Source organism: Triplophysa rosa, linkage group LG12 (assembly GCF_024868665.1).
Source record: "Triplophysa rosa linkage group LG12, Trosa_1v2, whole genome shotgun sequence".
NCBI classification, from domain to species: domain Eukaryota; kingdom Metazoa; phylum Chordata; class Actinopteri; order Cypriniformes; family Nemacheilidae; genus Triplophysa; species Triplophysa rosa.
In genome coordinates this window covers 22,715,224-22,742,590 of record NC_079901.1, presented here as the reverse complement: position 1 = coordinate 22,742,590, position 27,367 = coordinate 22,715,224, and the positions used below count along the sequence as shown (strand labels likewise).

At 38.6% G+C, this 27,367-nt stretch overlaps 1 protein-coding gene across 3 annotated transcripts; it reads left to right on the top strand.

Annotated features, from left to right (window-relative positions):
• Nucleotides 1–119: 119 nt before the first annotated feature.
• b4galnt3b (beta-1,4-N-acetyl-galactosaminyl transferase 3b) lies at nt 120–27,367 on the top strand. 3 transcript variants are annotated; one of them, XM_057348332.1, is made up of 20 exons: nt 120–551; nt 4,978–5,033; nt 5,680–5,757; nt 9,689–9,784; nt 11,385–11,475; nt 11,556–11,656; nt 11,747–11,814; nt 14,097–14,175; nt 14,284–14,350; nt 15,164–15,307; nt 16,901–17,010; nt 17,186–17,286; nt 17,374–17,441; nt 17,835–19,206; nt 19,822–20,063; nt 20,660–20,813; nt 20,997–21,069; nt 22,255–22,408; nt 22,549–22,675; nt 25,678–27,367. In XM_057348332.1, exons 1-20 carry the CDS (start codon nt 422–424, stop codon nt 25,784–25,786), a joined length of 3,420 nt encoding a protein of 1,139 aa, XP_057204315.1. In that variant the 5' UTR covers nt 120–421; the 3' UTR covers nt 25,787–27,367. The 3 variants fall into 3 exon arrangements, 2 of the variants coding, with proteins under 2 accessions (XP_057204315.1, XP_057204316.1); XR_008964023.1 differs by lacking the exon at nt 25,678–27,367 and having other exon boundaries at nt 22,235–22,408; nt 22,549–22,663; XM_057348333.1 differs by lacking the exon at nt 120–551 and adding an exon at nt 4,447–4,737 and having other exon boundaries at nt 4,978–5,757.

Genomic DNA, 27,367 nt, shown 5'->3' with positions numbered 1-27,367 from the left:
CTCTTGGATTCAAAGAGCCATTAAAGACATTTGCAACAGGTGAAAAACACCAGAATGCAAAACCTTGCAGCAACTGGTTATACGGGTTAAACTGGACTACCCGCATCACAAATGCTACCCTGCATTCACCTGCGCGCAGCTTCACAATAAATTTGAATGAACATTAACACCGTAGCGTCCTTTAAAGCTCAAATTTACCTGTTTGGGGCGCGCGACGTCACATGAGAGGGCGTGGTCTGCTCAACCTTCGCGTGTTGATGGTCGCGCAGGTTTTAGCGCGCGAGACGCGATTCTGATCGTGGTTTGAGAGTTTCCCCGCGAGTTTGACATGTTTAACGGCAGGAAAGCCTGCACGCGTGATTCTTCCAGTGGATTTGGAGTCGTGTGAGACACGCGGAGCCTGAAACTCGAGTTAAAGAAGATGCTAAACTTTCTTCCCGTGCGGAAATTCAAGCGCAATGGAAAATACATTGTTTTCGGGGCGGTGCTGATGGTGGGATTTCTGGCTGCTTATTTGGAGCTCATGGCCACCAGTGTTTGGAGCGGAACTGGTGAGTTGATGACAGAGTTTGCCGTTGCATTGAAAAACAATAGAAGCCATCACAGAAATGGTAATGGGGTTGATGGTTACAATGGGAATTGTATTGGATTTAATGGAAACTATTCTGAAAATGTTTTGGATTCTGTTGGAATGGAATGGGAACCAAACACCATTCAATCCTACTGGAATAAGGCTCAAAACACATTATATACTGTATTTTTACACAGTTATTGGTTATATGGGTATTTGTAATGTAATTCATTAGAATTGATCGTTTTATTTCATTGTAGCCTACTGTTTACATTACATCCATCCTTCTGTTTTTTGATTACAGTCAATTCTACCAATTACTCTACACTGTTGGTACTAATGCCTATTTATATAAACAAATTCCACTCTATTTTATTTTATACATTCTATTTCAATTGCTGGTTAGTCATATACAGGTTTGTGAACTGAGGTTAAGTGTTTATGAATCACAGGGCTTGCAATTGTTATCATCAGTTCGGCTGTGTCATGCTGTGACCTTCTCATGACAATGTCAGGATTCGCTCAAGTGTGTGATGGGATGTTTCCATAGTAAATTGTGCGTTTGAGGTTTAGAAGGGACAAGCAGTTGAGTTTTGGTGGTGGTGTTGACTTGGCCAAGAAAGTTGGTTGATTTCGTCCCGTTCTCATATTGCAAATGTTATACAAAGAGATTTTTGTGTGAAAGAGCTCAAGTGACCTGCGGCACGGGTTTATCATGTAGTTAGATGTCAGGTCAGGGATGCAAAGCCGGTGTCACACCCTCCTGCTGATGGACAAAATAAATGACATTTGAATAGATTGAATACTGAACACTGCCTGTTAACTAAATCATAAACCAGATAAGATCACTGGACGGACGATTCGGGAACTTTGGTTGGAGGCTTCTTTCTCGATTGTGATGTACTGTCAGTTCCTTGTTCCAACGGCCCGAGCAGAGAAAATCACACGACGTTCCGTTGAACACCTGCTATGTTCTTCACTTGAGCTTTATGTCCCTGAGCTAAGGTGCCTTGTGTTCCTACTAGGTTTTTTAAATGGTTTCATGTTGCTTATATTTAGCAGATTAAAGTGTGCGTTATTGGTGAAATCTTGATCAAAAGGATATAGCAAATGAGATAAACAAATTCACGAATAATTTCAAAGGTTAAGTGCGGTGCTAAATTCCACTCAGTATTAAGGGAAAGAAACTTTAGGTGTGTCCTAAATTACATACTACACACTGTGCACTTCAACTATATTATGTACTTCACCATCTAGTGTATGAAAGCTCAAATGGAACACTACACAGGTTTTAAAAACACATAAATAAGCGATTTCTCAGGTGAGGGCAAGTGATGTCAAACCCATAACTAGGGATGTAACGATTCACTCAGCTCACGATGCGATGCGAGTCACGATTCTGTTCTCACGATGCGATTTACTCACGATTTATTTTTACAAGATGAGTTGAAACAAATTAGAAATGAACAACTTCCCTTGCATTATTTCTTAAATGCTTCACGTTTCTTTGTATAATAAAATAATGTTTTATTTCAAATAACAAAACTAAACTGCAATTTTATAACAAATTAATAATAGAAAAAGTCTCTTTAATATAAACAAACTAATACTGTCTGAGCTTTTCTTGGATTTTTTTGCATTTAAGAAATATCAGCGTGTCCACGTTTAGATTTGCAGTGAAAATAGCGGCCCCTGCTGTTCAAAAAATGTATTGCGATTCAGTTCACACCTCAACCGATTTGAATCGTCACTCATTATAACCGATTTTCAACCGGCTCACGTGAATCCTTACATCCCTACCCATAACACAGTGCAAGTCTATGAGACGAGGCTTAAAGCTAGTCCCAGACTAAAATGAATGTTTGAACGGTCTTAACTGAAAATAACTTGCTCTGACATATCTTTAAATACGTCAGTGCCATTGTTTTTGTCTTAAAATGCACACCAGTCATGTTTTTATAAAAAAAAATGTTTTAAGTGACTTAAATATCCTAATTTAAATCCTGGCTTAAACAAAGCCTTGTCTGTGAAAACAGGCCAATGAAAACGAAATTGTGCATTTGTACATGTCCGTGGAGGTGTCATCGTCTCTGCCGGCGAACTTTGCTCGCCCAGCCCTCGATAGCGCAGCCTCTCATCCACTACAAAGCAAACCTGCAACTGTTGAGCATGTGATAACATGCGAGTGCATTTATTCACCCTTATGTTGATCAAAACCTGTTTATGAATCTTCTGTGGTACACAAAAGAAGATTCTTTGAGAAATGTCTCCGTGGTTTTGTGTTCCTACAATGGAAGTCAATGGGGGTCAATGTTGTTTGGTTACTAACGTTCTTCAAAATAGAAGAAAGAAAGTCGACAGGTTTGGAATGAGATGAGAGTGATGAAATAAATGATGAAACGATTTTTGGGTGTGAAAAGAAGAAAATAATAATGCCTGTTTAATTTTGAGCTTGATATAATATCGAGTAAAATAGAAAATGCACATTTGATTATTTAACTCTTTCATACTGTTTACACTACATGTTAAAGCAACAATTCTGTCATCTTCAGGTATTTTTGGCAGATAAAGATCCTGCTTTATCTTTGTAGAGTCATTTTCCACTGAGGGAAGACATGTGATGTGCTCTGCCTTTTGTGTGTGTGTGTGTGTGCGTGTGCGTGTGGTGTGTGTGTGTGTGTGTGTGTGCGTGTGTTGCGTGTGTGTGTGGTGTGTGCGTGTGCGTGGTGCGTGTGCGTGTGTGTGTGTGTGTGTGTGTGTGTGTGTGTGTGTGTGTGTGTGAGTTTGGACACGCACAAGTGTTTTTTGTAGGTCAGTGTGAAGTGGCGTACTCCTGCGACTGACCCTTGACCCATTTTTTTATTTGCACCAGTGGTCCTATAGCAATAGTTTCCAAATGTTCAAGTAAGAAAAAATGTCTTGCTGTTCATTCAAAGAGCAGGTGCGTAGGGCATAAAGAGAGATGTCTCTCTCTCTCTCTCTCTCTCTCTCTCTCTCTCTCTCTCTCTCTCCCTCTCCCTCTCCCTCTCCCTCTCCCTGTGTGTTGATCGAGAGATTTACTGATTTACTACACTCATGTGTTCTCACACAAACAAAGGAAGTTTACTCTCCAGCCCACATGCAAATACCACCTGAAGACACAGACCTTAAAATCCCGCCCTCCCAACGTTGTTTGCTCAATGGCTTCGCAGGTCAGGTGACTGTAAGGTGAGGCGTCATTTCCACGGTTTCTTGTTGCTATGACGCCAGTGTGGTAGGGTGAGGTTAAGCACACTTGCACATCTCTCTCACACATACACACACACACACACACACACACACACTCACACACACAACACCAGACAAAGTTTTTTTTACATGAACCCCCATAGACATCCAGTTTTATCCCACTGCCTTGAAATCTGTAATGCACACTTTATTTCAAAGCATGTGTTTTATTTAAAGGAAAAGTTGACATTCCCACATGACGTTCAACATGTTTTGAGACCTCCCGGCATCTTCGGAGCACAAACAAAGATATTTAGGTGACATCCGAAAGATTTCCAGGCCTCATAGACATCATGGTTATAGTTGTTGTCAAGGTCCAGAAAAGTACTAAAGACATCGTAAAATTGGTGCATCCGCTCATACTGGCTCAATTGAATTTTTTGTGGTGACGACGATACTTTATGTGCGAAAAACAAACCAAAATAACGACTTTAATTGATTTATTCTCCTCTGTCTTGTCCGTCTATGGTGCATCACGAGAGCACTTCGATGCATGCGCATTCGGTGGGGGCAGACGCCGGCGTTCTGACTGACAACCCGGAAGCGCAACTCTGTGTTTACAAGCAGACTTCGCAAAATGTCTGATGATTTCGATATTGATATTTTATGCCCAACTTTTCAAACCGAATGTGCATGCGTCGAAGTGCTCTCGTGAACGCGCACCATAGACTGACAAGACAGAGGAGAATATATCGATTAAAGTCGTTATTTTGGTTAAAATTCAATTGAGCCACTATGAGCGGATGGACCAATTTAACGATGTCTTTTGTACTTTTCTGGTCCTTGACAACAACTATAACCATGATGTCTATGTGGAGGCCTGGAAATCTCTCGGATGTCACCTTAATATCTTTATTTGTGACACCGGGAGGTCTTAAAACATGTTGAACGTCATGTGGGTGAGTAGACAGTGACAGAGGTGGATTGTATGTATTCCAGAGCATTGTGTCTAAGTTAATTCTTTCCCATATGTTACAGATTCATGTGAACGTGGAATCAGTTTCAGTTTATCTAAAGAAATTGAAAACCATCAATGGCAATTTAATGTCACTCGTGAATCTGACGCGCACTGTTTCGACAGCAGTGGATTTTTAATTAATTGGCTGTTTGATAAAATATTTACTCTGTTTTTCTTTAAGGCGTAACGCTGCAAAGTGAAGATGCCGTCTGGGCCAAATCTGCTGTTGGGATTGAGGTAACAACCCGGGCACGGACACCTCATCACAATTCGTAACTATTTTATGGAGTGGCTTATTCGTATAAAACACGTTTTAGTAAGATCTGCTTTTGTGCCAGTAACAGTCAGCGGTGGGGCTTCTTTATCTCTTTTTTTAAATATTGCACATTTTCACGTAATTCTGATCGTAAGAATTCCTACAAATACGAATTCCTGTGAGATCAGGCTGGACACAAAGACAAACTGTGCAGTATAGTAAATACTGCGCAAATATTTTTATTGTATTTATTTTTTACTATTTCTTTTATTTCATTTGTGTCGTGTGAAACCGTCACATTGCTTGCTAACATACTGCTTGTGTTGTTTCTCTAGTAGGTATACTGATCTGTAAGTAAATATTTGCAGGCTACATGTTGCATATTTAATTTAGCGTGTGGTGTCCAATTATTCTGAATTTTTAATCCCGTTTAGTTTGAAGCGCTGTAATTTGGTAATCTAATTAGTCTAGAAAGGTCTAGGACAGTGGTTCTCAAACTTTTCAGATCAAGTACCACCTTTGATAAAAGTAGTTGTTCCAAGTACCACCTAGTAAGTAAAATAAAGTACTGCATGGATTCGATAGGTTTTTAATGCCAAATTTAATGCGTGTGTGTGTATGTCACAGGTTGGAGGCGATCACATCTCTAATAGTCATAAACAATACTGGACTTCAAAAAACATTCCACAGAAATGGAGACCGGAGGTAATAATGCTTAAAGATGCACACCATGACAGAAACCACAGACAGGTGTACACACATGCAAACAAATGTTGATGTTTTGAGATTAAATGTGCTGTACACAGTAGGGGTGTTAAAGGTTTATGTTTACATAATATATGTCTGTGTACGTACATATTAATTTATCATTTAAATGATATATAAATATATACACTCACCTAAAGGATTATTAGGAACACCTGTTCAATTTCTCATTAATGCAATTATCTAATCAACCAATCACATGGCAGTTGCTTCAATGCATTTAGGGGTGTGGTCCTGGTCAAGACAATCTCCTGAACTCCAAACTGAATGTCAGAATGGGAAAGAAAGGTGATTTAAGCAATTTTGAGCGTGGCATGGTTGTTGGTGCCAGACGGGCCGGTCTGAGTATTTCACAATCTGCTCAGTTACTGGGATTTTCACGCACAACCATTTCTAGGGTTTACAAAGAATGGTGTGAAAAGGGAAAAACATCCAGTATGCGGCAGTCCTGTGGGCGAAAATGCCTTGTTGATGCTAGAGGTCAGAGGAGAATGGGCCGACTGATTCAAGCTGATAGAAGAGCAACTTTGACTGAAATAACCACTCGTTACAACCGAGGTATGCAGCAAAGCATTTGTGAAGCCACAACACGCACAACCTTGAGGCAGATGGGCTACAACAGCAGAAGACCCCACCGGGTACCACTCATCTCCACTACAAATAGGAAAAAGAGGCTACAATTTGCACGAGCTCACCAAAATTGGACAGTTGAAGACTGGAAAAATGTTGCCTGGTCTGATGAGTCTCGATTTCTGTTGAGACATTCAAATGGTAGAGTCAGAATTTGGCGTAAACAGAATGAGAACATGGATCCATCATGCCTTGTTACCACTGTGCAGGCTGGTGGTGGTGGTGTAATGGTGTGGGGGATGTTTTCTTGGCACACTTTAGGCCCCTTAGTGCCAATTGGGCATCGTTTAAATGCCACGGCCTACCTGAGCATTGTTTCTGACCATGTCCATCCCTTTATGACCACCATGTACCCATCCTCTAATGGCTACTTCCAGCAGGATAATGCACCATGTCACAAAGCTCGAATCATTTCAAATTGGTTTCTTGAACATGACAATGAGTTCACTGTACTAGAATGGCCCCCACAGTCACCAGATCTCAACCCGATAGAACATCTTTGGGATGTGGTGGAACGGGAGCTTCGTGCCCTGGATGTGCATCCCACAAATCTCCATCAACTGCAAGATGCTATCCTATCAATATGGGCCAACATTTCTAAAGAATGCTTTCAGCACCTTGTTGAATCAATGCCACGTAGAATTAAGGCAGTTCTGAAGGCGAAAGGGGGTCAAACACCGTATTAGTATGGTGTGAAATGATCTGCTATTGGCGTCTGACCGAGGTTGTATCTCGTTATTGGTGCTGCTAGACCTTAGTGCTGCATTCGATACCATTGACCACAGCACACTCCTACATAGACTCGAAAATTATGTCGGCATTAAGGGAATAGCTTTGAAATGGTTTAAATCTTATTTATCCGACCGTTTTCAATTTGTAGCAATAAACAATGAGGTGTCACGCAAATCGCAAGTCCAGTACGGTGTACCACAGGGCTCAGTCTTAGGGCCTCTGCTCTTCGCATTATACATGCTACCTCTAGGAGATATAATAAAGCGACACGGAGTTAGCTTTCACTGTTATGCTGATGATACTCAACTTTATATTTCCTCGAAGCCTCATGAAACACAGCAGTTCCATCGAATAATGGAATGCATAGTCGATATAAAAAACTGGATGAGTAACAACTTTTTATTACTGAACTCGGACAAAACGGAAGTGTTACTTATTGGACCGAAAACTGCTATAAGTAACAACCAAGAATACTGTTTAACTATTGACGGATGTTCCATAAAACCCTCGTCGTCAGCAAAGAATCTTGGCGTTCTATTCGATAGTAATCTGTCATTTGAGAGCCACGTCGCCAACACCTGTAAAATTGCGTTTTTCCATCTTAAGAATATATCTAAACTAGTCATATGCTGTCAATTCAGATGCAGAGAAGTTAATTCATGCATTCATGACATCAAGACTAGATTACTGTAATGCACTGTTAGGTGGTTGCCCTGCAGGCTTATTACAAAAACTCCAATTGGTCCAAAACGCGGCAGCTCGAGTTCTTACACGTACAAAAAAGTATGAACATATTAGCCCGGTTCTGTCAACCTTGCACTGGTTACCTATAAAGCATCGCTTAACTTTAAAATCTTGCTTATTACCTATAAAGCCTACATGGTTTAGCTCCTCAGTACTTGAATGAACTCCTTTTGTATTACAGTCCTTCACGTGCATTACGCTCTCAGGCGTCCTGTCAGTTGGTAATACCTAGAATTTCAAAATCAAGTGCAGGTGGTAGATCCTTTTCCTATCTAGCGCCTAAACTTTGGAATAGTCTTCCCTGCACTGTCCGGGAGGCAGACACACTCTGTCAGTTTAAATCTAGACTAAAGACGCATCTTTTTAATCTTGCATACACTACTCTTCCATAATATAAATCTTCAGAGGGTTTAGGCTGCATTAGTTAGATCAACCGGAACCAAAAACACAACTGATGTACTTGTTGCATCAAAGAGTACAGAACAGTACTCTACTCTCAGCCAGTCTTGTCTCATTGTTCCAAGGTTACCACAGCGAGCAGGATGCAGTTCATGGCCTGACCTGATGGTAGAGGGAGAATGGGAAGTGGGGACCTGACAAGAGCTGAGATGATAGAGCTGGATAAAGAAGGACGCGGTCTCTTGACATGTCTTCACCACAAAACTTCAAATGCTATTAGATTATTAATGATAATCTTAAACTAAATTTATTTTATTATTAAGTTTATTTATTTTATTTAGCCTTGTTGTGCAAGTTCTCTGGAGCTTGTGCAGAGGCAGCAGCTTTTGCCAGAGGGGAACTGGAATCCCCTGGTTGGGCCTGGGTTCTCCTGAGGTTTTTTTTCTCGATTAGAGTTTTGGGTTCCTCGCCACCGTTTGCATACTGTTTTTGCACTATCTGCCTGACCGGGGGGGCTGCTTTAGAATCTTAAAGTTTTACTTAATTAATATTGCATATAGGAATTTATAGTCTGTTATATTTGACCTGTGCTTCTCTCTCCTTTATCCTAAATGTGTGCTCTCACTGAGCGTGTGTGCGTACTTGTCCGTGTACGTACGTGTGTGTGTGTGTTGTGTGTGTGTGGTGTGTGTGTGTGTGTGTGTGCGTGTGTCTCTGTGTCTGTGTGTGTTGGTGCGTGTTGTGTGTGTGGAGTGTTTTGTGTGTGGGTGTGTCTGTCTTCTGTGTTTTCAACCTTTTCTTGTTTTTGCAGGTACAACTTTGATTGTTTTGCTTGTAGTCAATGTGTCTCCTGTACAGCTGCTTTGTAACAATGAAAATTGTAAAAGCGCTATATAAATAAAGTTGAGTTGAGTTGAGTGTTCCTAATAATCCTTTAGGTGAGTGTACATGCAAATATTTCCTAGTAAATATATAAACATGTATGTTTATGTATTTATAAACACCTAATAAAAATGCACAGTACGCAGGCATGTATTATGTAAACACAAACTTTTATTCTGGATCTGATTAATCGCGATTAAGCGTTTAACAGCCCTAGTGCAGGGAAGTGCTGTGAAGGTAATAGTGAATGAATACCACGGTACTAAATAAAGATCATACACATGTACCATAGAATTTACTTGCTTATAAAAAGAATACAATGATATTAAATGTCAGAAACATATACTGTGTCGCTTTGTTTACACTTTGTAAATTTAATATTATTAAGTATTTCTGTAGTCGCACACATTGATCTTTAGATTTATGTTGATTCTGTGTGTGTGTGTGTGTGTGTGTGTGTGTGTGTGTGTGTGTTTGTTTTCAGTTTAAAGGACAGGTTAATCTTCATGTGTTTGAGGACTGGTGTGGCCCGTCTGTAGCTCAGCTGAGGAAGAATCTACATTATCCACTCTATCCTCATGTATGTACACTCACACGTATGTGTAATGTTTGCGTTCCTCTCAAAGTTCCTGCTTTAAGAAACAGAAAGTGTTTCTTAGTAAATACTTAAAGGAGTAGTTCACTTTAAAATTTAATTTCATGATAATGCACTTTATTTCTTTTGTAAAAAAAAAATTGAGGCTTCTGAGGAAAGCTTTCCACGGTCCACGGTTATCCATATAATGGACTTAAACGGGGGGCTGTTGGTTAAGGTCCAGATTTCAGGTTCATGGATCGCAGCTTCAAAAGGCTCTACACGACACCAGCCAATGAATAAGGCCCGATTAACATTTCGCGTCTTTTCCGCGCACATATTCGTTATTTTAAATGTAGATGTGCGCACATTTTTCTAGCATCGAGATGGAAATAGTTCAACTTTTCGGAGTGCCGCGCGCGCACCGCGGGTCATTTGAAGAGAGAAAACTTTCCAAGAAAACTAAACAATTATATACTTTAAGTTTTTAAACATAAATATATGGCTTGCACTGCTTCAACGTGCAGTCGTGGACGCGCTACATGGAGGCACTGCAAGCGATATATTTATGTTTAAAAAGTATTTAATTTTTTAGTTTTCTTGGAAAATTGCTTGTCGTTTTGCTAGACAACACCCTTATTCATCGGCTGGTGTCGTTTAGAGCCTTTTGAAGCTGCGATGAAACAAAAATTTGCAGTCTCCCGTTTAAGTGCATTATATACAGTAGATAAGAACCCTGGAAAGCTTTCCTCAAAAGCATCGATTTGTTTTCGACAAAAGAGATAAACACACGGATGACTTGTATGACATGTGGGTTCATGAATGAATTATCACGAAATTTTCATTTTAAAGTGAACTACTCCTTGAAGCGTTGGGCCACTTGCAGTTGTTTTGCATTTTAAACGAACACCATCAGATCCTGTTTGTCTTTTGTGGATGAATATCTGTTCTAAAGTTCTTCAGTTTGCCTTCAGTCTTTCTTTTCGCAAACTGAGGACACTTATTGACGGTAACTGAATGAGAAAATCAGTAATCTAAGTAAACGGCAATTGAGAATATTATTTTTACAGACCCTGTGAAAAAAATATATATAACTCGTCTTGTGGGTTTAGCCCTTGTCTGATAACTTTGTGAAGCCATATGTAACATAAACCTTGAGCAGATTTACGAGTTTAATATTTGCAGTCTTTCTTTTCCTGGAAAATGTATCAGAAAGAAGAATGACAAGTCATCTTGACTTCAAAGGCAAATACAAGTGTTTGTCCATTAAAAGCTTTCTGGAATACCAGAAACCATTGGTGCCATTATCATTTGAAATTATCAATTTAGAAATAAAGATACATTTGTTTGCTTTATTTTCATTGAGCTTTATGTTTTCTATCAATTTTTTGTATATTTGAATAAAACGCTTATTCGCTGATACACTCTAGTTTGCCCTGTTTCCAAATAATATTGTCCAATAAATACCTAACAGTGTAATGTATTGTGTTTTTTAAATTGAACCTCAGGGGGCATTATAAGTAAATTTTGTAGAAATATTTTATTTTTTACTTTCCAGTCCAGTATTAGTCTTTATTAATTTTTTATGCACTGTATTTTTCTCCAGTCTCGTAACACTGTTGGAAAACTAGCCGTGTCGCCCAGCTGGACCAATTATGGCCTCAGGATATTTGGCTATATACATCCTTATACTGACGGTCTGTAACACACACAAACCGTGCTTGCAGGGTATAAGATCTTCAATGTTCCGCAGTTAATCATTTCCTGTGTTCAACAGGTGACTTCATGTTCGCAGTGGCATCCGACGATAACAGCGAATTTTGGCTTAGTGATGATGAAAATCCAGACAATCTAAAGCTTTGCACTTACGTCGGAAAGGTACGTTAGACCAATGTTTACGATTGATCCTTTATTCGTTTTACACATGTAGTATATTTACTTAATCCTGTTTGATATGTGCATTTGCAGACAGGCAGAGAATGGACCGCCCCAGGGGAATATGGGAAATATGCCAGTCAGACATCCAATTTCATTACGTAAGTTTAGAACCTCTTAACATGCACCCAGCCCGGCATTTTATAGTGTGTCTGCATTGTTTAATACAGGGCTATTCAATTAGTTTGTCATGGGGGCCAGTTCATGAAAAGTATCCCAAATGAGGGGCCGGAGAGATATGGCTTGCAATATGAGGGATGACGCAACAACAATAAGAAATCCGGTATTTTTTCCCAAATTCCGTTTTTTCTGTTTTAATTTTTCTGGATTCTGTGTTTTCCGTCCTTTACTATACAATAGTTATATACTGTATTTGCCCACATGAAAAAATACTTCAGTATATACTACAGTATTCACTATATTAAAAAACACGCAGTAAATACTTTGAACCATATGGGGGAACAAAAAGAAATTAAAAAAATGTTTTTAAGTCCACTTAAATGTAAATAATATTTTTATAATGTTACTAGCACATTTAATAATATACTCAGTGAAAATTAAGAGGGATGGTGTGGTAAAATGTGGGTGTGTTATACTGTAACTTGTTCAAGTTAACCGAACTTTTATTTTAACGGGTTGCAGCAAAGGGTGTTTGACAGTTGCTTTTCTCACATGAAACTGAAACAGTTCATGTGCACGCGTTCTCTGAAAGCTCCACGAGCACACGCGAAACAATTGCAGATTACATATTTAAACACCATCTGAATATTTCTAAAGTTATTAATGCACAATTTGAATTTTGTTAGCTGTTCGGTGCTACTTTATGGGTTAAGAAAGATTCTGTGCCTTTCTGCGTTAATCTGTTTTATGCCTGGATTCCGCGATTCAATCATAGGGCCCTAAATATGGGAGACCGTATGTTGTATTTTTACATTTTTGCCCCATAAGACACCCAAAGTTTTTTCCTACATTTAAACATGCTGATGTTGTATTTTAAACTGCACAACAACAACATCGGTGCATTATAAGACGCCCAAGCAGGCTTTTCTACATTCAAACATGTTCTTTTGTTGTATTTTAAACTGCATAACAAAAACAGGGAAACTCAGTGAAACAACATTAAACTACACAGGCGTGAAATGTATAGTACAATGCGATGCGAGTCGCTTTGGAAAAAAGCCTCTGCCAAATGCGTAAATGTAAATACTGTACTTTTGTGTAATTTTATTCTTCTACAATTATGTAGGAAAAGTTTCTGAAATTGTCCCCAGAGGAAATAACCTGGGGAAAAAAACAAGCAAACCCAGCTTTAGAGATGTCCTTATAAAGAACAAGAGCAATTGTTGTGAATAAGAAGTCTTTAGGGACGATTCACATTTCGTGTCTAAAACCGTGCGGAAAACGCGAGCCGCACTGCTTTCTCCTTTCTTTCCAAAGCGCCTAGGTGTTTGCGCTCTCCTGGCGTCTGTCGTCGCTAAGCAACCATGGACCACGATAGCCGTTGAGACGAGGAGGTATAAACAAAGGATAAATGGATTATATGCACTGAAAATACCTTGCAATTTGTCTGCTACTAGATGTATTTATGCTGTGATTATCTGTGTCTCCATCTTCATTGAGCTTGTCTATATTGGCCGGTTGGTTCTTGTCACATGACCTGCGGTGCGAGGCATTCTGAAAGTTTAAATATTTTCATCTCGATGCGGCGCTAACGCGCCTAAAAAACGGCAGCGTCGCACCGCATGCGCATCCCAACCACGTCACTGCCTATTTGAGTTGTCGCGCTTCTACATTTAAAATAACGAATATGCGCGGTCAAAAGACGCGAAATGTGAATCGCCACTTAAAGGTTTTCGCATATAAAACTGCACACAATATAACAAAAGAAAACCGTAAACCTGATTTTGAATGTTTAGCAGGACTTGATTTAATGAATCCAGATTCAAGATGTTATTGGCTATGACATAAATCTATATCTTGTAAGGAAAGTTTAGTTTCAAAACCAAATTTCTGTTAATGCTTTATAGACGGTTTCATCGGACGCACGCGCTTCCGGTCTGTGTTTGTTGATCGGTCTGGCTAGTGGCTAATAATGTAACTATTTGTATTAATTTATATTAATATTAGCTTATATTAATAAAATAAACAGTTTGTTGAATGGGTCATGTAACTTTGTCACATTTAAGTTTAGCCAAGTAACGTTTCTTCTACTGGTAACCCAAAGTAATACTGGCTAGGCATACTTTGAACTTGCCAGCTAATGTAATTTACTGGTTATTCTTTTGCTAACTAACGTTTGTTGATGTTGTTGCTTTTGAAACAGTCTATAGACTCGCACTTTGTACACGATTTGTTCTAATTCAAAATGTGTCGTGATTCACAGTCTTCAGATGAACAAAAAATATTTCTTTGAGCTCATCCATAAACAGGATGATCAGGGGTCGGATCACGTAGAGGTTGCGGTGAGTGCGTTGTCTCATGGTTGTATAATGGTTGTGTTATCGTTTACTTGTGGTGATTATACTGTGATTGTTGTACTGTATGTGACTATACTCTGTTTTTACTTACAGTGGCAACTCAAACAGGCTGGAAGTGGATTTTCAATCATCGATTCCAAGTACATCTCTCTCTACACCAGTGAGTGTGTTTGTGTGTTATTTTAAGCTGTGGTTTCAGAAATGTCAGGCAGCGTTGGGACGCTTGGAATAGCTGTTCCTGTCCACACACACCCTGAAATAGAGCTAATGATGGGGTGGCCTCCAATGGCAAAAGTGCTTGTGTGCGCGTGTTGTGATCTCCTTTTGGTTCAGCTGTAGTGTGTCAACACGGGCCTTTGCATTAATCTATGTCAATGTTGGGTTGTATGAATGTGTGTTTTTCTAGGTGTGCGTAGACGCTGGGCTTTGTATACATTGCAGGAACAAAGAAAGAGTGTCAAAAGTGTGTTGACTTGCTATGAAGTCATATACTACCTACTTTTTTTAACTAATGTTTAACAGTAATCATTGCCAAACGATAAATGTTTAATGGAAGCGTAGTGTGTTATGTTGTTGTAAACCCGTGTTGAATTCGTTGAAGCAGTTTTCATGTTGAAAACGCAGACACTTGTTTTGCATTTTTCATGCAGTTGTCAGTGTCTTTTGGCAGTCTTCGCACATATTGACAGTCTAGAAAGAAATGTCAAAAATGTGGCAGACATTTGTCATTTGTCACACTGGAAATAGAATGTCAGTTGCATTGCATTATGGGATATAGTGTGCCAAGCGTTAATTTTTTTTTTAATGCAATATGAGTGTAAAGGTACAGTATATTTGTGCTAAATGATAACCAATGACACGTGTGTGTGTGTGTGTGTGTGTGTGTGTGTGTGTGTGTGTGTGTGTGTGTGTGTGTGTGTGTAGTGTGTGCGCGTGTGTGTGTGTGTGTGTGTATGTGTGTGTCTGCGTGTAGATGAGTCCTCTCTGAAGGCAGGAGAAGTCAGTCACGTTCCTCAGACTGCTGCCAGTCATGTAGCTCCACCCCACAGTTCTTCTCAGGCTCCGCCCCATGGAGCGGACATGTTGAGATCAGATCCACGTGACTCGTTTCATGAGAGTAAGAAACTCAGCTTTCCGTAGTCAGTCATTTTGGGGGGTTTAAACAGATTTCTAAACAACTGTAAACCTTTCCTTCATTTTACCGTGTACTGGAAACATCCATTTTAATATTTAAGTGCTCATTTTGCAAAAAGAATACTAAGCTTCATATAGATGGGTGGTTGGCAAATAAACCATACAGGTGTCTAAACTATGGTGCGACATGGCAAAATGTAGAAAAAACTAACAATGAAGATACATCTCTCATATGCTGTTTTATATTATAAATATAAATATTATTAATATAAAATCATATATTTTTAACAGTTTGCATTGTGGATTCCAAATTGTCCCTCCCCTTGTGTATGGATCGACTTGTTTATAGAGAAGACCTAACACAGGCAGTTTCTGCCAATCTCATATTAATCTTGAGTGACTATACAGTATTATTACACGGCTCATTTGAATGCTTGATTCTGATTGGCCAGTCGCGACATTCCAAGGGTTGTTATTTTCAAATAACAACCGCTCAAAACTAATAACACCCTGTAACCCGGATGCTGCAAATCATTTTGAGAGGGGCAGTTTAATATTACACAAAAATTAATTATAAATATGTCTTTTAATAACATATATGTTATTATATTAGGATATAAGCTGGAAGCGCCACGCCTCACATTAAAATAGTTCCGTTTTAAAATAGATTCGTTTAGTTTCTGTATTAAGTTAATTTAGAAAAATGTTTGGAGTATTTTTTTGTTTGTGGTACAGGTGCTAGCATAGTTTGATTGCCAACTGTGCCAGAGACGTCGATACAAATGCATGACGGACATGAGACTGTTTAAATTCCTCATTCTGTCACCGTAAGAAAAAAAACGTTGGATACATGAGACATAGTGACATGCAACCAGTCCTCCTTACCGGGTCCCAAACTGCTCCAAATATTAGGTTTGTCGGACATAATGTAGCGCCGCACAGACCGAACAGCGCAAAGCATCTTTCATTAATTGCTCTCGTGTTGTTTTGGTAACATAAGCAGATCTGCGCAACACGCACATTAAGTTGAACACATAATAAATCACAAACTAGCATTTTTATAGGCGTACTACTTACAGAACTCTTGTGATTTTTCAAACTTGATGTGCTGTTGTGGTAGGCCAGTTTCAAACCGCATATTTGGCACACTGCCTTTGTCTTGTCCTCACTGAATTTAAAGTGTTCCCACACACCTGAGGTCTTTGGCATTTTTGTCTTCTCCTTCAGATTAACTTAATCATGACGTTCACTTATGGGCGGGGATGCCAGGTGTTAGGAAAAAAAGAATATTCGAATCGCAAAATTGAAAATCGAATGCCAACCCACCAAACGAATATTTGAATGTTCCAATATTCTGGTACAGCCCTACAAGTTGTCAGAATGCATGACATTGCATGTTATTCTGCCTTTAACTAGTTTAAATATAGCCTTAGGTGCTGGAAGGCATTAAGAATGAAACGATAAAAAAAGAAATTCTAAATATTTGCAGTCACGCCAAAAGACACATGTAAGGTTTATTTGACTCTTGTGGAAAAGTAAGAATGTCTGTCTTGTATGTGTTTATTTGTATGTGTAGTTCCATTACTGGACAGGATGCGATTGCGAGGTGTTTTACCCAAATGTTCATATAACCCCAGCTACATTATGAAGGGATATCCTCTGGTGCGCTATCAAGGCCTGCAGTTTGTAAGTACACACACACATACTGTATATATATATCTATATACACACCAACAACATCAGCAATTGCTATGCACACATACAGGTGTAACTTATTTCAGTTTGTTGCAATTGAAAGTCTTCAGATGTTTGTAACAAATGTTGTTAAATGGATTTTTGTGGGGTGTATGATCTGTTGCAGGTGCATCTGTCGTACGTGTATCCCAATGATTACACTCGCCTCTCTCACATGGAGAGTGAAAACAAATGTTTTTACCGCGGTAATCCTTATTATCTGGAAAGGTGAACACTTCAACTACATTCTTTACAGTCTTTGAATCATTTTGTAATTGTCTCTTTGCGTATTACATTTAAATGGCTTCCTTTCAGATACGGTTTCTCAAACTTCCTTCAGCTGGATCTTCCTGAGACAGACAAGTTATATTTCAAGTTCAGAGGTACGATCGAGGACAGTGAATCTGTAGGGTTCATTTTGTAGAAGACATGAACCGCATTTACAATTTTTCTTCTGTATTTACGAGTGGAGCTGTATAGCAAGTGGGAGGTAGTGTGAGGCGGGACATCATTTTGTATATCAGCATTTGATCGGATAAAAAAACATGTTAGGCTGTAATGTTATAGGTTAATATTATATTTAGTTGCCTATTACTGTATATTTAGGCCTTTGTTACATCAGCAGAAAAGGACAGAGAACGTTACAATATTGTTATAAATGATAAAATTACAAAAATCAAATAAGGAAAAAATCTTTTGTGCTGACAAATTGTGTACCATAAAAGCATGTAGTGTACTTGCTGCACAAGAGTTATTTCACGCATATCTTCCTGTAGGAGATAGGATGGTAGGACAAGGAATCAAGATGGGAAGAAATGATTATGAAGGATTGCAGGATGCTGAAACGTATAAGAATCAGAAGATGAAAGTTATGGAGAATGACAATTATCTGCCAAGGTATGGCGATGATTATAATGACTTTTTACCTCAGGGACAACGAAAACTGTTCTCTGTTCAGCAACACGATGGACAATTGAGAAACAGAGTTGATAGAGCGCTGGACAACTCGACGAATGAAATACAGGAACAACCTGAAGCAAAGAAATACCCGGAGGAACCACAGTACCCAAAAGCACAACAGAAAAAAAGAAAAAAGAAACGGCGACAAAAGATGACAGCGCAACAAAACCTTAATTACATCCAGAACTCACCTTCTGAAGTGAGGAACCAGGGTCACGAAAAAGACTCACAGGGGATTCAGAAAAACCGTCAGAATCCAGAACCGGCTCAAAGAGTGGATCGCTGGAGGTCAGATGTGAAAAAGCTAGTTGACCTGTCGACCAATCAGGATGGTGGCATTGAAATCCAGCCCCTTAAGGCCAAACACAATAGCAGTCGCAGAGATCTGAACCGCGTTCCAGTCAATGACGGAGCCGTTCCGATGGAGAACGGACCAAAGGGTAATGAGTCGAAAAAATTTGACGAGCCAATGAAAGTCGCCATGTTAGATGGGGCTGTGGGAACCTATTCTGCCGTGTTTGAAGAGCAGAAACATGTTGACATCAACGATTGGTCAGGTAATAAGACAGTTTTTATGGGAGAACATGTTGACAATTCTCCCAATGAAACATTAGACACATTAAAAGTAAAGAAGACCAAAAAGTTGAAAAGGGATCGTGTCAAGGCAGAACCATTCCAACGGCTACAAGGCGAAACATACGAAGATAATAAATCGATACGTGTTTTGAAGGACGACAATAAAAATAATGTCAAGAATCAAAATTTGGTTCATTACCTTACTCAAAAACCTCATCATAAGCCGTCGTCTTATGAGCGTGATGCTGTTGCTGCTCCGCCCAGAGAGGAATATGACAAAGATTGGGCTCGCTTTAATGACGACAGAATAAACGAGATAAAGGATAATGCGATGCACGTAAGTGAGACCGATGTTGAAAACAATGAAGATGATGACTGGGTGGCTCAGGGTTACTCCGAGGAAGAGGACTATGACTTGATCAACAGAGCTGTGTTTGATGTGGAAGTCAACTGGGCTCAGACATTCCAGGTGAAACCTTTGGATCTGGACAGCATGCGCTCGGATTGGATCGATCTGAAGTGTAACGTGTCTGGAAACTTGCTGCTTAGCGAATCTGAGGCTTTGACTGTGGTGGATGCTTTCATGAAGAAACTCAACAGGAAATATCCAAGGTAGATTTTTCTTAAATCTAAATCTTATTTTTATGTGCTTTGGCTTTTTTATTCATGCAACAACGTTTTGAGGACCTGAATATGCACGTTTTGAGTCTTTTGGAAGGACTTGGTCGAGCGAAACGTGTTCGTCGCAATGCACATGTAGTCCTATAGACCATTTTGCAAGATGTCCAGATTCGCTTGCTGTTTCAACAAAATACAACAAACAGAACATTAAGGACACAGTTCATCCAAAAATACAAATTCTGTCTTCATTTACTCACCCTCGATCTGTATACATTTCTTTGTTCTGATGAACACAGAGAAAGATATTTGGAAGAAGGTTTGTAACCAAACAGTTCTTGGCCACCATTGACTAGTAACCAAACAGTTCTTGGCCACCATTGACTACCATAGTAGGAAAAATGACAATGGTAGACAATAGTACCCCAGAACTGTTTACTTTTCTACATTCTTCAAAATATCTACTTTAGTGTTCAACAGAACAAAGAACATTATAAAGACGTTTTTCCTACTATGCATACTTCATAAACAGCATGAGAAGTATGGAAGTATGTCATTCTCAACATTAATGGATCTCTTGACATTAGGTTGGTGTTTGTGTATGTTTAGTCAGTTTTCTCTACAGCGTATCGTGAACATTGAGAAGAGGTCTGATTATCCTCGGGGCAGTAGATATCTTCTGGAACTGGACCTGTTGGAGGCTTCGGGACGTCACCTGCGTCTGGTTGACTACATCTATGTGAAGAGAGTTGATGACTGGGGTAGTAAGCAAAAAACTGAAGAGCTCATACTATGCAATCCATCCGGCTTCTTCTGGAACCCAACTGCCGCGGTCCACTTCATAATCCCAGGTTACAAAAAGACTTTTATATAAATTTAGATGGGCAGTGCTGGTTTATCTCAACTGGTTGAACTGGTTAAAGCTACCTGCCGAACTATCTTATCTGGTGTGATTTATAGAATACAATTCATATCTATGCATTTTTTGTTTTATTCTGTGAACTACTAACATTATTCCTACCAAATTTCAAATAAAAATATTGTTTTTATTTGCATTTATTTCCAGAAAATGAAAACTGGAGAAACAGGTGAAAATAACAGAAAATATGCTCTGTGTTTTTTCAGACCTCAAATACTGCAAAGAAAACAAGTTCAAATTCACTTTAAGCAATACAAAAGTAATATTTCTACATGTATTTAGGAAAAGTTAAAAAATCACTGTTCTCAGGTGTCTTGTCATGCTGTCAGTCTTTCACATTACTGTTGGATGACTTTGTCACTCCTGAGGTTTGATTTTGTTGAAATTCAACAGACACTGGACTGGAATGGCCACAATGCATCTAGAAATACTGATTAAATGAAAATTTGGAATGGTCTGTATTTTCAAGTTGCCGTGTAGACTTGATATGCACAGAAATATTATGCGCATGTGTTTGTATGTCTGCAGTGAAGAATCAGGCCCGTTGGGTACAGCAGTTTATTTCAGACATGGAGGAACTTTACCTCACCGCCGGAGATCAGAACTTCAACATCATCATCACTGACTATGAAAGCACTGATATAGACATCGAACAAGCCCTTCAAAATGCTGTTTTGCCCAGGTATATTAGGACATTTACATACATGCAAACTCATTTACTGACCACGAGTATGTTTAATCTCATAGTCATGAGAAACTGCTTACGTTCTGTATCGTAACATAGCGGAGATGAACCCCATTTATGAACTGTTCTGAATATATACATTAGACTAAAGACAATATAATGAATGTTATATTCTTTCAGGTATCAGTATCTCAGGTTGAGTGGAAACTTTGAACGATCGGCAGGGCTTCAGGCTGGAATAGACCTCATTACTGTGAGTTATACAAACACGTACTTGCGTTTCAAGATATTCAGAATGACCTTCAGAATGTGACGTTTTTTGTTAGAACACAGTTACGCAAATATATAGGTTGACAGACGGGTGGGACATCCTATCATTGCAATAATTGGACTATCATTTTAAAGGTGCAATATGGAGGTTTTAGCGGCATCTAGCGGTGAGGTTGTGAATTGCAACCAACTGCTCACTCCACCCGTCCACCCTCCCTTTCGAAGCACTACGGTGCCTCTCACAGGACAAAGACATTGTTGCGTTTTCGCTTCATTGTCGAAGGAGACAGTGTATTTATGAAACACGCTCTGTAGAGCCGAAACAACATGGTAAATTCCACGCAAAGGGAACCCGCGGTGTATATAGATAGAAATAGCTCATTCTAAGGTAATAAAAACATAACGCTTCATTATGTAAGGTCTGTATACACCTCTGAAGACATAGTTATGTATATTACTTACTTACTTACTTACTTATGCTTGAAGAAATATCTGCTCATCGTATTTTTTTGTTATAAATATTTGTTATTTAGTTTCTCAGGTAAATGTTCCTTGATATAAGAGTTTGTAGATATTTGTACTGGGAAACGAGACAAAAGTATTGCGATATTTATTTTATTGCATATATATATATATATATATATACAGTATATATATATATACACTTTTTTAAGAGATTTGCGATAATACCATGTATTCTGTACACAGTAAAATCTCCAGTGTTAAAAAAGGTCAAATTAACACTGTGTTTATATAATCCACACTCTCAAAATGTGGATTATATAAACACTGTGAGTGTTAATTTGACTTTTTTTAACACTGGCGATTTTGCTGTGTATTTGGTAATAAAGTGTATTTTATCATTTTCATGTTTACACATGTACATGTATATTATATATAATATTTTTCCCTTCCCTAATTCTATTTAATTTAACATTCTTACTATATTTACTGTCTATCTGTTTTCAACATACTTTCTGTACAGTTGCTTTACAGCAATGCAAAATTGTACCAAGCACTACAGTATGTAAATAAACCTGACTGATATTGTTGTTTGCTATCAGGATGTGAAGAGACTTTTGCATTGCCTCACTTGTCTTTAATGCATATGAACTAATTATGTTACCAAGTAAATTTCTTTCTCAAAGGCTCTCTGTCTGTCTGTCAGGATGATCACAGCATTGTGTTTCTCTGTGATCTGCACATACATTTTCCACCTGGCTTCATCGACACTGTGAGGAAACATTGTGTTGAAAGTCACATGGCCTTCGCTCCCATAGTCCTGAGACTCAACTGTGGCGCTTCGCCTCTGGAGCCTGATGGTACACGCTTTTACACAAGACTATCTGCAAACACATCTCTGTTTAGATGTAAAACCACACATAGACATGCAGTAGATTGGCTCTGCGTGCTGTATATCGACATTTTCAGGTACTGTGATTAATGTTTGGTTTGTGTGCAGGTTACTGGGAGGTCAATGGCTTTGGACTTCTGGGCATTTATAAATCAGACCTGGACTCTATTGGGGGCATGAACACCAAAGAATTTACAGACCGTTGGGGTGGAGAAGATTGGGAACTACTGGACAGGTTAGACATGATACACCAGCTGAAGTGTGTGAGGGGGGTTTATGAAAACACCCAAAAATAAAATTTCATGACAACCTCATGCCTCATCAAGTTGTGTGTGAGTTTCTTTCAAAAAGCACAAACATGCATCCTTTAAGTAATCCAGACGACTCCAATGGGTTAATAAATGTAAGAGAAATTGAATATTTTGAGCTTATTTGGAGATAATAAAACACTTATTGGCTTTTGAGTGTCTCCTGACGAATTATCATATTATATGTAGTCACGAGACACATGTTTTTTATATTTAGAATAGGGCTGTCAAACGATTATTCGCTTGTGTTTACGTAATATATGTCTGTGTACTGTGCATATTAATTTTGTATTTATAAATACATATACAGACATGCATATATTTAAGAAGAATAAAATATATATATTGTATATATATATATATATATATATATATATACAATATAAATAAACATGTATGTGTATGTTTTTGTGTTTATAAATAGACGCCTTTACTGTTAGTAAACATTGTGATGCATTTTTGTGGGCGGAGCTTAGGTGAAGGCAGAAAGATCCCCCTGACGGCATTACTAATGCTAGGTAGCACGTTTTGTTTGCTTGCTTTTTGACAATGACTAGAATAAAATCCGATTAAATTTTAACATGCAGGACCGCGATTGTTTTTGAAAAAGTTAAAGTCCCAGTGAAATAAAAAATGACAATGACTCTTTTTCATGAAGTAATGCAGCGTTTATTGTAAATAGTTTATCAGTAAGCGGGTTTCCATCACTCTGGTTTTATTCGCATTTTGAAGTTTCGCATCAGAAACGAGTGATGGAAACGCCAAATTTCGAATTAAAAACCCTTAATTCGCAAAACGTTTTTACGCTCTCTTGAGGTGGTTTTTCATTTTTGCGAAAAAGGGTTAATGCGAATAATGGGAGATGGAAACGCATTTGCCTAATAAATTCCTCCAAAAAGTCACATAATTGCACTATGAGACGGCGTAACCTGACTAACCAGAGTACCGATCTTGTTACACAGCATCAGAAATGTTGTGACGGTCATTCTTAAATGCCTGAGCAAAGTCGTCAAAGTATTTCTGTAATTGCCTCTTAGAACTGTCACGACTGTGTTTCCCAAACAGCAGACATCCACAAAAGCACCACATTTATTGTGTTTCGTAATCGTCTGCTTGCGCAAGTATTATTCTATATGAAAATCATTATATTCAGTGGCTTCTCTTACTTTTCTTACTGATATTTAGTGGTAGTTTATTAGGAAGTGACGGTTGACTATTTGGATGGAAACGGTGCTTATTCGAAAATGTTTTATGCGATATTCCAATTTTGCGCATAAGCTAAATTCGCAACTTTGGATGGAAACCCGGCTAATGTGGGTCATTCTCTTTTTAAAAATCGTGTGCCCTCATAATCTTTAGCTAAAATCTGAAAATGCACTTCCGTCCTGTGATGACTATCCATCAAGATGACGTATGTTAGACGGCTTGGGCGGAGCATCTGTTAACTCCTCCCCTTTAACTGTCAGTCTGCTGCCAGTTCCATTTCAAAATGCAACGGCTGTTTTTAAACAACCAATCAAATTGTAGAGAAAGACGAAAGCCACGCCCACTATTTTTATCATTAAAAATTCCATTTAGCTGGGAAATGTGTCATAAATACAGAAGTAAAAACGATCGCAACTTTCGGTTCACGGGGACTTTAACAAACTGACTGGATAACCTCCAGTTAAGTGGCCTGACATCTACATCTACCAGACAGAGAAGCCAATCGTGTACAGTAAAGATAAACTGAGAGCGTATACATCTATAGATGCCTGCGTGTACTAACAGTGGCAAACGTTAGCAAAAGCATTTACTTGAACACAAACCTGACACATAACATGAGCCTTCTCACTGTTCCCTCTCCCTTTATTCTAATGCACTTGTGACAACTAAAGAAGAGATGACAAACAGTTTCATTTATGTTTAGTTTCTGGCCGATAGTTAACTGCTAGTTGTATAACTAACAAAGTTAGCGAGCATACCCTTTGAGTTCAAAAGTTAATGCTACGTGAAAAATAACCTCGTTCTCCATGATTTGGGCATATGTGAGATATTTTTAGACACATACCCAAATCATAATCCACACCAACAACAACAACTTTTAATCTTAAGTGTTAACGCGAGCATTTTTGATGATCGTTTCTGTTCAGTCCGCTCGTTTTATTGTGTTTAACTAGCTGTTGTCAGTGTTTTTGTTTGGCAATGGCAGCAGGTATGTGTTAAAATATCAAATTGGAGACTGTATTCTGTCGATTGTGGCACTAAACAACACAACAAGATGATAATTTAAAGTCCTTATGTAGCCGAATCTGTGCTGGTTTGTATGTCGGGACGTCGGCGCAAAGGGGTCTATACAAAATTAATATGCACAGTACAGCACTAATTTAAGATCCCTCAAAAACGTAAATTGTTTCCTTTACGTGTCTCATGAGTAATGTTTTGAATGACCGTTTGCTCATTTGACACTTTTGCTCATTACTATGATTATTTTATAATAAAAATATCTTAATGTTGCTCTTTACCAATAATGAATGTAGATGGTTACTAATAACGTTCAACTTAAAATGTAGGGAAAAAAATCATAGTTCACCAAAATATGAAAATATAAAAAATGTAAAAGTGGAACCACGTATCATGTATTTGACACACGTGAGAACCAATGAAAAATACTCAAACATGACCATGCACATGACACGAATATGACAACCAGTCACACAAGACACATGAGGACCAATGACAACCAGTCGCAAGACCCCCATAAACCACTGAAATTCATCATATTTTTATTTGTGTTTAACTCCAAGAGTTGATGCTATTATTAGTTTTTAATTGTGATTTTGCTCTTTTACAGTTGTATAAGCAAAAAGTGCATTTTGAGTGACTGATGTTATGTCACACGGAATAGTAACTATAAGAATCATGATTTCCCTTTTTCTGTGTTCCTAAGGATCCTGCAGGGAGGGCTGGAGGTGGAACGACTCTACCTGAGGAACTTCTTCCATCACTTTCACTCAAAACGTGGCATGTGGAACCGCCAGATGCTGCGGAACACATAACCGGGTCTCACCGCTGCTAAGCAACGGTTGCTGTGGCACTTTAAACTAAAACTCGGCGTTTGGTGGACCTCAGGGCATTCCAGATGTGTGAATGGTCAATGGCCTCCATCCATCACTGCTGATCCAATGTGGTTTGGTGTGATTTTTGGTGGAAACGGACATCTGTGATCGCTGGAGTTACAGAGAAGTTAAGTAACTGTGTACTGTTAACATGAACTCTCTTGCCACTGTCGAGATCTTTTTCAGGTGTTTCTCCAATGACAACAGCTCCCCCTGGTGTTCAAAGCCATGAAGAAGAACAAGAGGAAATGCTTTTGGATTGGTCAAGATGTCTGGAACGTCATTGACCCTTAAGATTTTTGTTGTCCAGGTCAAGTTTTGGCTAATTCTGTTCTGACCGACGGGATTGTAATGTTAAACGTGATCCATGTATATAATGGAAAATATGTGTATTTAAGGCGAGGCAACTATTCAGGTAACTATGCATATTGGGCTGAGGATTCCCCTTTGCACACTGTTGTACTGTATGTTTTATGCTGTGTGACCTCTTGGGGGCTGAAAGATTAATGGGTCAATCAAAAGATGTGCAATATTCCAAGAGACACAGTCGAGCGTAGATTTGACTTGCAAAATTATTCAAGACTAGTATTTGTTTGCCACATCAATCTCACAAAACATGTCAAGAATTATCAGAAGAAATTAAAGGGACAGTTTGCCAAATACGTCTTTATTTGAATTTGATCATTTATTTACAGTCACGTTGGTCCAAACCTGCATGACTTAAACAGAGTGTAAAGACAGAAGGTCAGCGAATGACAGTTCAGTCACCATTCACCATCACTGCTTTTTTCTATATAATGACAGTAAATGGGGACTGAGGCTATCGGTGCTTAGCCTTCTTCATAACATTTTCATCATTTTTAGATGAAGTTATACAGGTTTGGAACAAAATCGTGACAGAACTTTTACTTTAGGGTGAACTGTCCCTTTAAGATGATGTCATTTTGCAACATAAAAATAAAAATTTTGCAACATAAAAATTAAAAGTGGTTAATATGTTTACTTTGTGCAAAAAGACAAAGGGGTTTTCCGTTTCATACGCATGTTCTTAACACATTTCAGAGAGTAAAGCCAACAGATAAGTTGACATGTATGTCTGCAACACGTGATGTGCGGTATTACAATAATGCTCTGATAAAAAAATACACTGACTAAAGTACTGACTATGTTTAGCTCAATGAACGTTGATGTGCCATCTGCTATGCTTAAAACCAAAACATCTATTGTCTCTTGTAAAGAAATTTCAGCGCTGTTTTTACAGAGATTATTTTTAATGGTTCCACATACTTTAACTGTCATGTTGTTCTTCTGTTCTTGTGAGCTTTTTCGTTAAAAAAGACGTAATGCATTGTAGATATAACAGTCGGTAGTTCATTACATCCCGAAACCTACTGTAAATGTTTCCGATTTATTTATTTTGGCTCGTGTTTTAAGTGAAGAATCCACTTGAAAGCTGTAAAATGGAAGTGACCTTGATGAATTCTGGATCACCATAAACCTTCAAATAAAGTTTCTTCTCTG

Excerpts from the sequence above, each read along its gene's own strand:
- b4galnt3b (XM_057348332.1), top strand. The coding sequence starts at position 422 with ATGCTAAACTTTCTTCCCGTGCGGAAATTCAAGCGCAATGGAAAATAC. Across the intron at positions 14,351-15,163 it reads GTACATCTCTCTCTACACCA|ATGAGTCCTCTCTGAAGGCA; the intron begins GTGAGTGTGTTT and ends GTCTGCGTGTAG. Across the intron at positions 22,676-25,677 it reads GATTGGGAACTACTGGACAG|GATCCTGCAGGGAGGGCTGG; the intron begins GTTAGACATGAT and ends TGTGTTCCTAAG.